This window comes from Phoenix dactylifera, unplaced genomic scaffold, assembly GCF_009389715.1.
Source record: "Phoenix dactylifera cultivar Barhee BC4 unplaced genomic scaffold, palm_55x_up_171113_PBpolish2nd_filt_p 000982F, whole genome shotgun sequence".
NCBI lineage: Eukaryota > Viridiplantae > Streptophyta > Magnoliopsida > Arecales > Arecaceae > Phoenix > Phoenix dactylifera.
This window is the reverse complement of record NW_024068338.1, coordinates 5,266-18,819: the sequence shown is the minus strand read 5'-3', so window position 1 is coordinate 18,819 and position 13,554 is coordinate 5,266. Positions and strand designations below refer to the sequence as shown.

The window sequence follows — 13,554 nt, the reverse complement described above, 5'->3', positions numbered from 1 at the left end:
AGCAATTCATTATTCTTTTCTTTTGAGAAGGCATTCCCAAAAAAGTCCCAAACTTCTCTCCCACCTCTGTTTCCCGTGGGAACTTGGCCTGTGAGAGCTAAGCTTTCTCCAATCAACCCGGCTCCCTTCGGTGGGGAAGAAGGGATGAAATCCCAAGGAGAACTCCCCTCCTTTTATAGTCTGCAATCTCCTCCTCTCTCCTCTATTCCGAATGAAGGATTAAGATGAACAAAAATGGGATAATGCAGATGACTTCTATCCCTTGATCCTTGGACATGGCAGTTGTCTTGCGGATGATGATTTGAGTCTATCCGTGGCTGATGGAGCTGAACTTCGGTTGAGCAGTTGAGAATGGAAGAACAGCTGGGATGCAAGCATTTGAGAGGATTTCGGAAGCTGGGATCTGATCATTTCTTCAAGCATGAGATCCTTTCTGAAGCCGAGAAGGATGTAGTTGCTTGTGAATGGTTGGATAGCTCATGCGGACGGTGGATGCTTGAATCTAAGGGAGATGATGTCTATCCGGACGCTGGGAAGGTTGGATTTGGTTCTATCCATGGATACTGGACTTAATTCGGATTGAAAGGAAGCTTGGGAACGGCTGGCAGCTGGGAGAAGGTGATCCGGATGGTTCTGTTCCGCTGAAACAGGGGATGCGTGGGTGGATGAGGATGAACATGAACGGGAGATACACGTAACAGGGGATGATGTAGATGAAGTTACGAAATAAGGATGTAATCTGAGATGCAAGGGATTTTGTTTTAAAGTAGGGGAAGAAAGAATGGAACGTGGGATAATCTGTGATGACGCAGAGATGAAGATGTTGGGAACGGAAGATAGCTGGGACGTTGAGGATGCTGTTCACGGTTGGAAAACAGGGGATGTTCCACGGGCATAGTTGAATGGGTTTGGTCTGGAACAAGAGGATAGGAAATCTAGGAGTTCGGTTGGGAGGAACTGGGATCGGTGGATGCTATGCATTTGGTTCGGATTTGTGAAGGAAGAACAGGCAACGGAAGGTGTTGGGATGAATCCATGGATAAGGGAGGACTCGGCCTCTGTTCCTTGGGATAAGGTTGCAAACTGGAACAGGGGAAGAATGAATCACGGACGCGGGGAAGATGAGCTGGGGCGTGATCCACGGAATGGGGAGATGAAGATGAACCGCGGGCTGGGATGTAGGGGATGCCGTGAAATCTGGGACTTGGTTCCGAACGGAAGGATGAGACGATGGGAAGATGAACACAGTTGAAGCTGGGAGGAATCCGTCGCGATGGAATGGATCTTGGCTTTGGGATAAGGATGAAGTCGGATCACGGAGGAGATGGGATCTTGATACTCGGTTCCGAACGGAGGAAGATGATTTAGTCTTTGTTCCACGCGCTGAGAAGGGGACTTGGGGATTCGGTTGAGCCAGGAGAATGAGGAAACTTTCTACGTGGAATACGTGAAAAGCCTTGTTCTTTGGATGCACACGTGAGGTTAGTTTCAGTTGGGAACAGAGGATCTTTGAGAGTGATGCTGGATTTAGAATTGTGAACGGTTGCGGCTCTAATCCAGAACAAGGAAAAAAATAATGTGGAAGATGAACTCGGGCGTGAGGGATGATGCGTGAATTCGAGGAGATGGGATGAGCTTTGGGATTCATGCGACGATAGATGGTATGCTTTGAGATCTAAGAGACAAATAACTGAAGGGATTTGAGGAATTGGATCATATGGAAAAAGAGTTGGAACGAGTGGGAAAAAATTTAGGTGAACTTGTGAAGAGTCAGGAATTAATGGGAAGCACTGGATTTTGGAGAAGAGTTCTTGAAGTCGACTCTGGAGGATGTAAAATTGTGAAATGATACAGTGTCAGTTTAAGCTTTACCTAATAAAGCTTGACTCGACTTGCATACATTAAGCTTAATCAATTAATAATCAAACCAAACTTGAATTATCTTTGATAATTTATTAAAATGCAATGATGAAGGTAATACATTTTTTTAGTTAAATTTACAAAATATGTGAATTAAAATAATGATAAGTGCTATGAATAAGATATTAATTTATGCATTATTTAGCACTTATCAAGTACACCTAACCATATGAAGCCTAGGGTTTTGGTCATTCCGATCAGTGGGCTCCTTTTGGGGTTCAGCCTGGATAAACTCTAACCTGGTTTGTTCATCTCCAAAGTCTTCTACAAAATTCTCGATGTTTGGTTCATAGACTTCTTCAACACATTCATTCTCCTGGGTCCCAACTTCAAGTTCAGTCATTAGATAGGTCTTGGTATTACATTGGGATGTTATATGGCTAAATTTTGTCACCTGAAACATTGGGTTTGGCTTCTGGAAGGAGGGTTGGAACCTAGTATGCCTTTTCCTTTATCATTTGACGGGTTCTAGACAGGCACGGGGATGTTATAGTCGGTGCTTGGCTAGAACCGGGCTGGTTAGGAGGGTTGGAAAATGGCCTGGATTGCGGGAGATAATTTTGAGTAGGACGGGCTCCTAGGGCTATGGATCGAGGGTCGGTATGCCTCACTACAGGGATCCATAAGAAACTATCCACATCTTGAGCCAACTGGTATGCTTGGCCAAGGATGGTAATCTCTCGGAGGATTAATTCTTTCTGGATCTCCTCGCAAAGTCCTGCCCGAAACCTAGAGAGAGTAACAGTCTCCTCTTCGATTATACCGCACCTCATATGAAACTCCTCAAATTGTGCAATGTAATCGGCAACGGTTGATGTCCCTTGAGTTCGTTTCTGCCACCTATCCATAAGAAGTTATCGATAAGAGAATGGCAGATACTTCTCATTCAGCTTTTCTTTCATATCCTCCCAAGTGGTGATACGAGGAAGCCTTTGGGTCTCACGCATATGTTCAACATTATACCAGTACTAGTGAGCTTACCCGATAAGCTTCATTTTAGCGAATCGTACTTTTCTATCGTCAGTCATTTCATACCACTCAAAATAATTATCCATGGCTGCTCTCCAATCAAGACACACGCTTAGCTCTAGTTGACTAGCAAAGGTGGGGGCATCTACTCTTACGATACAAAGTAGCCGTTTGTCAAGATCGCGCTGGTAGTCAGGAGGATGCTGGTTTCTAGGAGGATGGGGAAGATCTACAGGTGGCGTGGCCAAACCAAACTCAGGATGGCTGCGATTGGGGTTGATGGTTCTGGAGTCCTAGGGTGTTGCACTAGAGCACGGATCTCTCACTTGAATTCTTCATGGTCAGCTTGTAAGGCAGCGATTTGTTCCACGAGATCTTGCAGAACCTTAGGATCCATGGTGGTTAAAGGGGTCTTAGAATGAGTGAGGAGGTACTCCCTACCACTACGGGTTGGCATGCAAGGACGACACTAATTGATGATATGACATGCAATGTTACTAATGAACCCTAACTGACCAAATGTGATGCGAGACAATCTACTAATGTAGCCTACTATGAATTCGAAAATCAGTAAATTTTCACAAAAGTAACTTAAAATCAAATGTTACCAATTTGGACTTCGGTTATTTCAGAATTAAAGTATAAAATTAGTCACTATAAGAAGTTAGGTTGCAAGCACGTATTACGGTCGTTCTAATCCTAAAGTAATCTGATCGATGGATTGTTGAGAAATATCCTGCACTAGGGTGTGCTAATTTAATATCTAGATTTAAATGGTGAGTAGGATGGGTATGGTAGTAGATGTTCTAGATTTTGAAGTTTGACAGAAAAGTAAGTTTTCAAAATAGGATTGTCATGCAAGAGAACTAGAACATAATTAGATAAATAAGCCCAAAAGAAGGAAGAACCTGTTACATGTGGTGGATGCAGTCAACCGAAAGCATCCGTTGTGGAGTCTCGAGCACGAAGAGGATGACGGGCACTGTTAGGGAGCTAACTAGAGCTATGGTCCAGATCTGTGGCAGAACAGGGCTCTCGGGCTTCTGGATTGGGCTGAACAATCTGCTGGCTCGGGCTTGAAAAAGGGCCTGTGGCCGCTTGGGCCTAGGCCTCGCTCAAAGTAGCTGGTGCGCGAGCCGGGGCCTAGTCCGAGTGGTGGCGCTTGGGCCTGGGCCGCGCTCAAGAAAGCGGCGCGCGGGCTTGGCAGAGCTGTGAGCTCGAGGAGGGGAAATCGGGGAGAGCGGTAGCGGCGAGGAGGCGGATGTGGTGGAGGGGCAAGGTAGGGTGGGAGAGGAGATGAGGGAGGCGATGGTGGGAATGGCGGCCGAAGTCGGGGAGGTTTTGCGGTGGTGCTCGGGTGGGGGTGGCGACGATGGCGGGGTGGCAATGATGCGGCGAAACGGCTGCAGAAGAAGATGACAGAGGTATTTTTTTTTTTTTTGCCTTTTTTTCTCTTTTTTTTTTGCTCTTTTTTTGGCAAGCACGTGTGACTCACGTGCAAGGGTTTGTGGCAAGCACGTGTGATTCACGTGCAAGAGAAGCACGTGCAGATCACGTGCAGCTCTCTCTCTCTCTCTCTTTTGAACCTTTACGGGTTCGGGTTATCGGATGCGGGCTTTCGGTTGCAACCTGCTCAAAAAACCATTATACCTAGCACGTGCAGATCATGTGCACTATTTTTTTTTTTTTGATTTTGGACCTGGGCTACCGGGTTGGGGGTAACGGGTTTAGAACTTACCTGTTACTCGACTTCGTCTTCAACCTCCCAACCGATTCGGGAGGGTGAGCCAGACTCCTCGGCGGCAGCTGCGGAACGGCCGAAGGGGCCGGTGACAGAGCTCGTGGCCGCAGCTTTGTGGTCGGCGGCGACAGGCGGTGGCCGATCACGGCGGCAGGTGGCCCCTTCCTGTGTGCAGTGGCCGGTGGCTGCTGCGGTGGGTCCGAGGGACAAAGCCAACAGAAGAGCGGCGATGCTCCTTTCTTTTTGGCTACGCGAATGGCGCGCGGTCCGTCCACACGTTCCGACTTCCGAGGAGTTGGGGGTGCAGCGTAGATCTCGTGTGCCCACCGGAATCCTGGGATCCGGCACTGCTCCGCCATACACTGGGGTAGCGCTTCTGTGGGAGGAGAAGCAGCAGCCGGCGATGAGACAGAGGAGGTGGAGCACGGTGAGGGTACTGCGTGGCAGAGGCAAGCGGGTGGTGGTGGCCTCGGGCGCGGTGACAAGTGGAAGGGGAGGAGCAGCCGCAGGGGTTTCCTTTTTTTTCTCTGGTGAAAACCGGCAAAGGGGGAAGAGAGGAAACACTGGATCGTGGCTTTGGCAGCAGGGGCAAAGCCGACGTGCTCTGATACCAAGCTGATGTAGCACGAGTGCAGAGGAAGAGGAGAAGGAGGAAGAACAAGAGAGGGGAAGGAAGAAGAGGTTATAGAGACGCAGGAAGAATAGAGGAGGAGAGGAGAAGAGGAGAAGAAGGAGAGGAAAAAGAGAGAAGAGAGGAGAACATGGAGGAGAAATTTCAATTCACTTCATTAAACCCTAATCATGAAAATAGTCCCTTTATATAGGGCCCAAATAAACACAATTAACTTAAAACTCCCTTACATAGAAATAACTCCAAATAAGCCCAAAAATAACATAAATAAGCCCTAAAACGCAAACAAGCCCATAAATAAAAATAAAATAAATATGCAAATAAGATGGTAGACTAGGCGGGTAGATAATCAGCTCCGATGTCCCCATCATTTCTCCATCTCTATAAGCTAATTGTCAACTTTCAAAGGTTCTTTTGTCTTTTGAAAGCTAAAGGAGCTCGCTTCTTGAACTTCGCTATATTACTATGCTGCTTGTACTGCTCCCCCTGTTCTTGCTATTGGTGTGCATGGTGTAACGACATTTGTTGTTGTTGCACCTATTGCTGTTGGAGCAACTGCTACTGCACCTGTTTTGCATCTGCATCATACCAACTAAGGTCTGCATAATCTGGCTTGAGCCCAATTCTTGTTGTCGTGTCTGAGTATCTCTAGCAAGATCAAGAACTCCCTCCTACTGAGGGGTGCTACCAAGCTGTTGGGGTGTGCCGCCATCTTGCTGGTTTGGTGCCTTATCAGTAGCACCAAGAGTAGTCTTTCTCATCCAACATGGAGGCATCCTGACCTGTATCCATCAGATAGCAGTATACCCATAAAAAGCTTGCCAATTAATTACAAGTATTTAGAATAGCTTATCACAATCATCATAAACTAACATCCCAATGTCCTTAGTGTCTATCCACCTACATTCATGTTTTGTTTCATTCTATAACTTATGATTCATCCACTTACGCTCTAATACCATAATAATTGTCATGCCTTCGACTTGAGATCGCGAGCTAGGTGTCGCATCAACCGCCGTATACTCATAGAAAACTTTTTCCACAAGCTTGCAAAATATCTCAAAATGATATCATAAATAGGTAGCAGAATAATTTAACTAATAATATGCAAACTTTATTTTATTAACTAACCCATCAAACAATATCTCACAATTCTAACATTAATCTATGGTAAAACATCAATTTAAATAAACTCTAATCTAAGATAACTTGTGCCATAGTTCTTCTAGTCGCTCCTCCATATTGAAAAATTCGGTAGGCTAGTTCTCTGAATCTGAAAAAAAATAAGAAATCATATAACGAGTTAGACATTCCAATAAGCAATAATCACTTTTGTTAAACAAATCATGTAATCAAATAAATAACAATCTGCAAAAATTAAGCATATATGCAGTACTAATATATGAACCAAATATTCTTAAACTATTAAATTCTGATCATGGATTCAAATTCTTTTAAATATTCAATTCATCTTATTGATTCCTGAGCTATGACCACATCATCCTGTAGTAGAGTCATAACACCAACTAATCTTCTTGCAGTGAGTTATTCATCATCTTGCAACAAAATCCTTCAAGATTGCTGGTCTGGTCACGGTATGCCACTAATCATCTTGGACACAACCTTAAGGACAAATCATGTACCAACGTATTAGCCCTTATTGCAGGATTCTCAATATAACTAGGTCGAAATTCAAATAGTTCTAGATTTCATATTCCAGTTCTAAAATCATAAGGTGTCAAAATCAATCAATCAAAGCTATAATAAGATCATATATTGTCCTAATATTCTAAAATAACATATTCTGTAATAATATACTATCCATCAAATTCATACATCATGAATAATATCATCTAAAAGTCATGAATATAATAATGTCATAATTACTCATAAATTTAGAAAAAAAATGAAATATTACTTGCAAACACAATCCAACTTATAGATCTAATTAATCCCAAAAATCCTTCTTAGAGCCTAATATTCAACAATTATATATTTTTTAAAAACAATTAACACAATTATAAAAATAAACTTAAATTCTAACATCCTCATAGGGGTGACTAAGTAGGAGTGCCCGACACTCTGGTTAGTCCAATCAAAGTAAAATTTATCGAATCATACTCGAATTAGGATACTGATGATTCAACACACATCGAGGCGATCAAATCTAGCAATATTTGGCAGGAGCCAGGGTGGGGGCTATCATGCTGCCCAATGATCCTGGATCAGTACCATTGACCAAGGTCAATTCAAATCGCTGTGAAGAGTTCCTATTGGATCCAACTATCTTAGAGAGAGTAGAGAGAGAAAGTTCAAGTAGAGAGAAAAATAAGAGAGACAAGAGAGGGGAGGGAGAGAGAGAGAATAGAGAGACTCTCTCTTCTTATTCCTCAAAATAGGGGAGTTCGTCTCCTCCTTTCCTCTGCAATCAGATCCAAGGGGCAGCCATGGTGGCTAGCCCCGACAACGACAGGAAGCAGCAAGGCAGGCTTGACCAACCTCGGCAGTCAATGATGGTGAACTCGGAAGATCAAGGGGTTGGCGGCAAGGAAGAGAAACCGAAATAGGGCTCTCCTTTTTTGAGCAATTTTTCGGTGATTTACGATCGCAAAATGAGGTGAATCCATGCTACAACATCGAGAGAGAGAGAAGAAGAAGAAGGGGAGTACATACCTCGATCTGGTGAGGGGTTCCGGCGGCTTCTTCCGACGACAAATCGAGGAAGAAGATTAGTGGAGAAGCTTGGGATCGGTAGCTCAATCTCGGGTGAACTCAAAGGAGAAGGAAAAATCTTTAAATAGCCAATCTCGGCCTTATCTGTCCGATCTCCAAATTGCGATCGGGGAGAAAGAAGACTCCAGTCGGAGTCTTCCTCCCGATTGCCCCCACGTGCGTCGCACATGCAGCCCAAAGCCAAATGGCTGCCAGTCAAGTGGACCAGGCCCGATACCAGATTTTGTATTCACCTTCTCCTCCTTCTCTTCCTCAAATCTATCCTACTCCCCTGAAATTCCGTGGTTTTCGATTGGAAGGCAGAGGCCAACAACTCCTCCGCCTCCTCCTCTTCCTCCATCACCATCAACCACAAGACTGTCAAGGCCTAGATTTGGGACACCGTGACCAAGAACGATAGGCCCTTCCTTTTCTATCTTTTTTCTTATTTTTTTCTTGGGAAATTAAGGAAAAAATCTTAAGAGCCCGCAAAAAGAAAATCTTAGAGCAAAAAAATGTCATCCCTTTTTGTTTTAGATGAGTGCTAATCCCCTATTCCTGTCTATTTTTTGGTCTAATTTATTCACAGGTGGATTCACTGGGTTGCCAAGAAGGTTTTGAGCACCTCTTTTTTCTACTTCAAATTTTAGCTTTCATCTAAAATTTCAGGTATGTATTTCTTTCATCTAAAATTTCAGGTATGTATTTCTTTCATCTAAAATTTCAGCTTTCATGTTTCCTTTTTTTATATCACATCTAGCACGCGTAATCCACTTAATCTTAGTCATCCTTAAAAATATCCTTTGTCTACCCATATTCCATTGTTAGGTAACTGGATATCTAAATATATTTATACATAACGTATTGAAAGAATTGGACTCAAGGAAATTTTGTCATGTTCCTCTGGCAAATATATGGATTCTTTTAATTTTCTGTGGGTGTCTCCTGTAAACATCGGATTCGCCTTGCAGATGAAATTCAAAATCTGCCAGAAAGGTATTTGATTAACTTGAGTAGCCTGCTCTTCAACCTTGATTGTGTTACCATAGCAATTCAAAGGAGCCAAAGGTAAACCCAATAAGGGTAGTGGAACGATGCTTGCAGATTTGTCATACCCATTTCAAACTACCCTTTCATGTCATGCTACTTAATAAAATTGTGGTATATGATATTGAGCTGCTGAGCTACACATTGCTTATTCATGGTTATTATGTTTGTTAGGTCATAAGAGCTATTCATTCTTGGTTAATTGAACCTTTTATGAATCCATCACTGATTAATCGAATGTTTCACTTAGTGTTCTTTTTCAGTAACATCAACTAATGCCAATTGCTCGTTTAGTGTTCTTTTTCTGTAACCATCAACTAATGCCAGCCTCTCTATCACTATGAACCACCAAACATATTAAAGCTGTTATGTGCTTATTTTTGAAGTGCCATGAAGGTGGGCAATAATATTTCTAACTGTTGATATTTTCCAAGCCCAATAAATTGGCTGCAATTAGATTAAACACCTTTGAGTTGCCTGAAATGCACCATTTTTTATTAGAGATTGTTTTATCATGATAGTTGTAGTTTTTTAAAAAATATATGTCCGGCCTTTCTTTGAAGTCATTCAAGTTCGTTTGCATATTTTTTATGTAGAATGTGTATCAATTTTGTAGTTTTAACTCCTACAGACACATCCTATTTGAGAAAATTATGTATGACATATCAAATATGTTATTAACTATAGCATTTTTAGGCAAGTCACAATTTCAATTATTATTCTTATACGCTGGACAAAAGTTGGATAAATAACAGAGATCTAACAAAGATTATTTGGATGAAGTTCATAATTTTATTAAATTTGCTATTGAGAAAGCATCCTAAGAATGGCAAGATTCTATGTCCATATTGAAGATGCATATATTGTTCCTTACTAGCTTCAAAAATGTTGAAAAATATTTAGTATGGAATGGTTTTATAAAGAATTATACTGGATATTTCATGACGAATCTATGCTACCGCGTCTATTAATCAACCTCTTATACAGAACACGCTTCTAGTTTTGGTCCAAACATGCAAAAAGATCTATTTTACATTGGTGCCCATTTTACAACGCTATATAGCACAAGCAATTATTTTAAAATATGTCGAAGATGACAAGCTTTTCTGTAGTGTAAAATGTGTCTTAGAAAATGTACATATTGCACATGTTTTCTATGCTTTCTTGGCAGCTGATGTTGAATACTATGAACTTATGATTGGTAGAGTGTGATACTATATATAGCATATGGTAACCTACGCAGTGCTTTTATGCATGCACATTTGTCCAAGCTGCTCGAGTATTAGCATCAATATCAAGTATCCAAATCAGTAAAAGGAAGATATTTGTCTCAAAAAAAATATATATATATATGTACTCGATAATATCTTATTATATAATAAAATATATATATATAATATATATTATCTTAGAGAGAGAGAGAGGAGAGAGAGCGCCATATTCTTATGTCAATCTTAAAGGGGGCACGACATCTCCAATCCTAGCGTTTAATCTCCAACCCCTTTGATCCCCAAAGCAAATGATAAATAGATCTCACCGAGACCACACCTAATTTAACTCACCTTCCATTTTGACCAAAAAAATCACGCTTCCTGTCCTTGTATCTCACGTGCCAACATCCAATGTGGATCTTTGTCTTCCCGGTGCAACCTACTTCTCAGGCCCAGGCCAGTTAATGGCCTAACATGTAAAGCCCAATCAAAGCCATAATGCTCAAAAGTACGCCCAACCGAGCAGCCCCGCTGCTACTTCGGCTCGAGAAGATCAACTGTTTGGTAATCCTTCTACTGACGACTGATCAATCTCACCATCTGATCAGTTCCCATGTATCAAAGACCGACTCACATCCCGACAAGATGAGATACTCCACGTACCACCATCAAACCAACACGTGGCATTTCGTTCGAATTCGAACCCTACGTGACTCGCTCAAACTCACGCAACTGGCAGCCATGCACGTCGCCTCGCCACAGCTCCCCACGTAGCCTCCCCGGGTTCTAATCGTTCCCATTCATATAACCCTCGTCCACCCCATCCCTCTCCGAGTTTTAAGGCAGAAAGAGTGAGAAGCGATGGAAAGATGACATCCACTTTGTAGGCGGCGATCTTTTTGTGGTCCCTCGTGACCTTAATGCGAGGTTTCAAAGTTTGGTCGGCTGTGCCCATGGAGAGCAGGGGACTTTGGTGAACTGATTCTGGGCTGATCACGGCCGCTGATGTGCATGGTGGTACGGGCTTTACCACCTTCAGTTCACCATGGGCCAGCTCGCTCTTCCTGTTGGCTTCTCCCACTGATATGTTGTTTTACGTGCAAACAGGCCAGTTATTCTTACATAATCTTGAGCTGGAAGTGAAAAATTTGTGAAATGGTGGGGATTGAACGACTTATAGTACTAGGAACTTAATTAGTGGCTAATCCACATGAGGTAGATAGATTTTGGAGTATCATTAAAAATATATTTTTTAGTTTTTAAGTAATTGTTTTTGTTCCCTGTAGCTCAAATATCATTTTTTATTTTAAAAAAAACCTTTATGTGGTGATTAATAGGATGTGTGATCATGGATTATGCTGCAGGAGTGGAACGGTGAGTTACACAATGAGGATGGCACCACCCGTGTCGATGTGGAGCGTGGTGTATCTATAGACTCGAAGAGGCACCGTTTTCTATGTGAGAGCCCCAGTCGATGAGAGAGAGCTAAGAATTAATGCCTCTTTGACCACAATAATATGGAAACCCCTCGTTAGTTCCTAACTTCAAGGCAGTCATGCATGTGTATGCTTGCATGCCTTTCCTTAGGGTTGTTGGTACAAGATGATGATAGAGTGTTGGCTTTCCATGCAGGAATCCTTGTTGGGCTTACTCAAATATTAGTGACTTGGTTCGAGGCTTTGATGACAAAGTTCTCGAGATGGGTTTTGGTAAGATTCTACTAAGTTAAATTTTCTTCTTACAGATCTCTTTAATAAGAAATGGAGGACGTATTTAGCTAGCCCATAAGGTGTATTCTTTTTCTATTCCAACTTTATGTTGTTCTACAGTCCCTTGATTCTGATAGCCATTTGATGTCTGTGATAATACTTTGTGGTTTTGGAGCACATTCGGTCCTGGGTCGATAATTCGTTGAAATTTTTGTTTGGCAGGTTTCCAAGGAAATCATTCGCAGCATCGGGGGTTAAGCCTCCATCAATTTAATTCACACCTAAGAAGAATGAGAGTAAAAAGCATAACTGGAAAGAAGGAATATTCGAAGCTCTTCTAGAAGTCCAACTGACATCATAAATAAGAAGAAGAAGAAGACAAAAACTAAGACTTTAACATTTACAGCACCTCGCCTGATGTGGAGAACTGCAATGGATGGAGCATTGCGGTGACTAAAAAAGAATTCGATCTCTCAAGGCTCACACTTTGGGGTGTTCATGGTGAACTTGACCGAGGTAAGCAGTCTTCGACATTCCTAGCGCTGTGTGTTCCTTAAAATCTTATACTACATACGAGCATACAAACATGCTTTCAATATGCTGCACTAAGTCAAGGTTTTAATGCTCGAAGGGTTCTATGATGGGCCTCACTGGAATCCCACGGCAACGGAAATCGCTGTAGTGATCGAAGGGCAAGGTATGGTGCAAGTTGTTTGCCCCAGCAACCTTCAGGTGAGGGTGGGGATACATTCAGATGCCAAAACACACGGTTTAGAGTTAAAGAAGGGATCTCTTTGTTGTGCCGAGGTATCATCCAATGGTGCAAATATCATTCAACAATAATTCGTTCGTCTTTGTGGGGTTCAGCACCATGGTTAAAAGAACTATCCTCAGTTCTTGGTGGGAGAGAGGTCAGTGCTTCAAACAATTGAGAGGGGGATCTTGGAAGTGTCCTTTAATTCTTCAAATACGACGATTGAAACTTTTTAACATCTCAACGCGAGTCAATAATGCTTTCTTGTACTTCATGTGCTGAGGAACTAGAGAGAGAAGTGGAGGAAGAGATTGAGAGGCAAAAGAAAGAAGAAGAAGAAGCCAGAAAGAGGGAAGAGAGGAAGCTAGGAAGAGAGAGGAAGAAGAGGAGGCTAGAAGGGAGGAGGAGGAAGCTAGAAGGAGAGAGGAGAGGAGGCTAGGAAGAGGAAGAGGAAAGCTAGGAGGAGGAGGAAGAAGAGGCCAAGAAGAGGGAAGAGGAGGAAGCTAGAAGGAGGGAAGAGGAGGCAAGAAGAGGAAGAGGAGGAAGCTAGGAGGAGAGAGGAAGAGGAGGCTAGAAGCGAGGAGGAGGAGGAAGCTAGGAGGGGAGGAAGAGGCCAGAAGAAGGAAGAGGAGGAAGCTAGGAGGAGAGAAGAGAGGCCAAGAAGAGGGAAGAGGAGGAAGCTAGGAGGAGGAGGAAGAGGAGGCTAGAAGGGAAGAGGAGGAAGCTAGGAGGAGGGAGGAAGAGAGGCAAGAAGAGGGAAGAGGAGGAAGCTAGGAGGAGAGAGGAAGAGGAGGAAGGAGCAGGAGGAAGCTAGGAGGGAGGAAGAAGAAGAGGCCAAGAAGAAGGAAGAGGAGGAAGCT

At 42.9% G+C, this 13,554-nt stretch overlaps 1 protein-coding gene across 1 annotated transcript; it reads left to right on the top strand.

Annotated features, from left to right (window-relative positions):
* Window positions 1-12,454: 12,454 nt before the first annotated feature.
* Window positions 12,455-13,554, top strand: LOC120107719 (vicilin-like seed storage protein At2g18540; the record flags this gene model as incomplete). Its single annotated transcript, XM_039121142.1, is given in 6 exon segments — window positions 12,455-12,660; window positions 12,663-12,723; window positions 12,726-12,818; window positions 12,821-12,919; window positions 12,922-13,057; window positions 13,488-13,554. Coding segments are annotated over 6 exon segments (555 nt in total), but the record flags the coding sequence as incomplete, so codon positions are not given.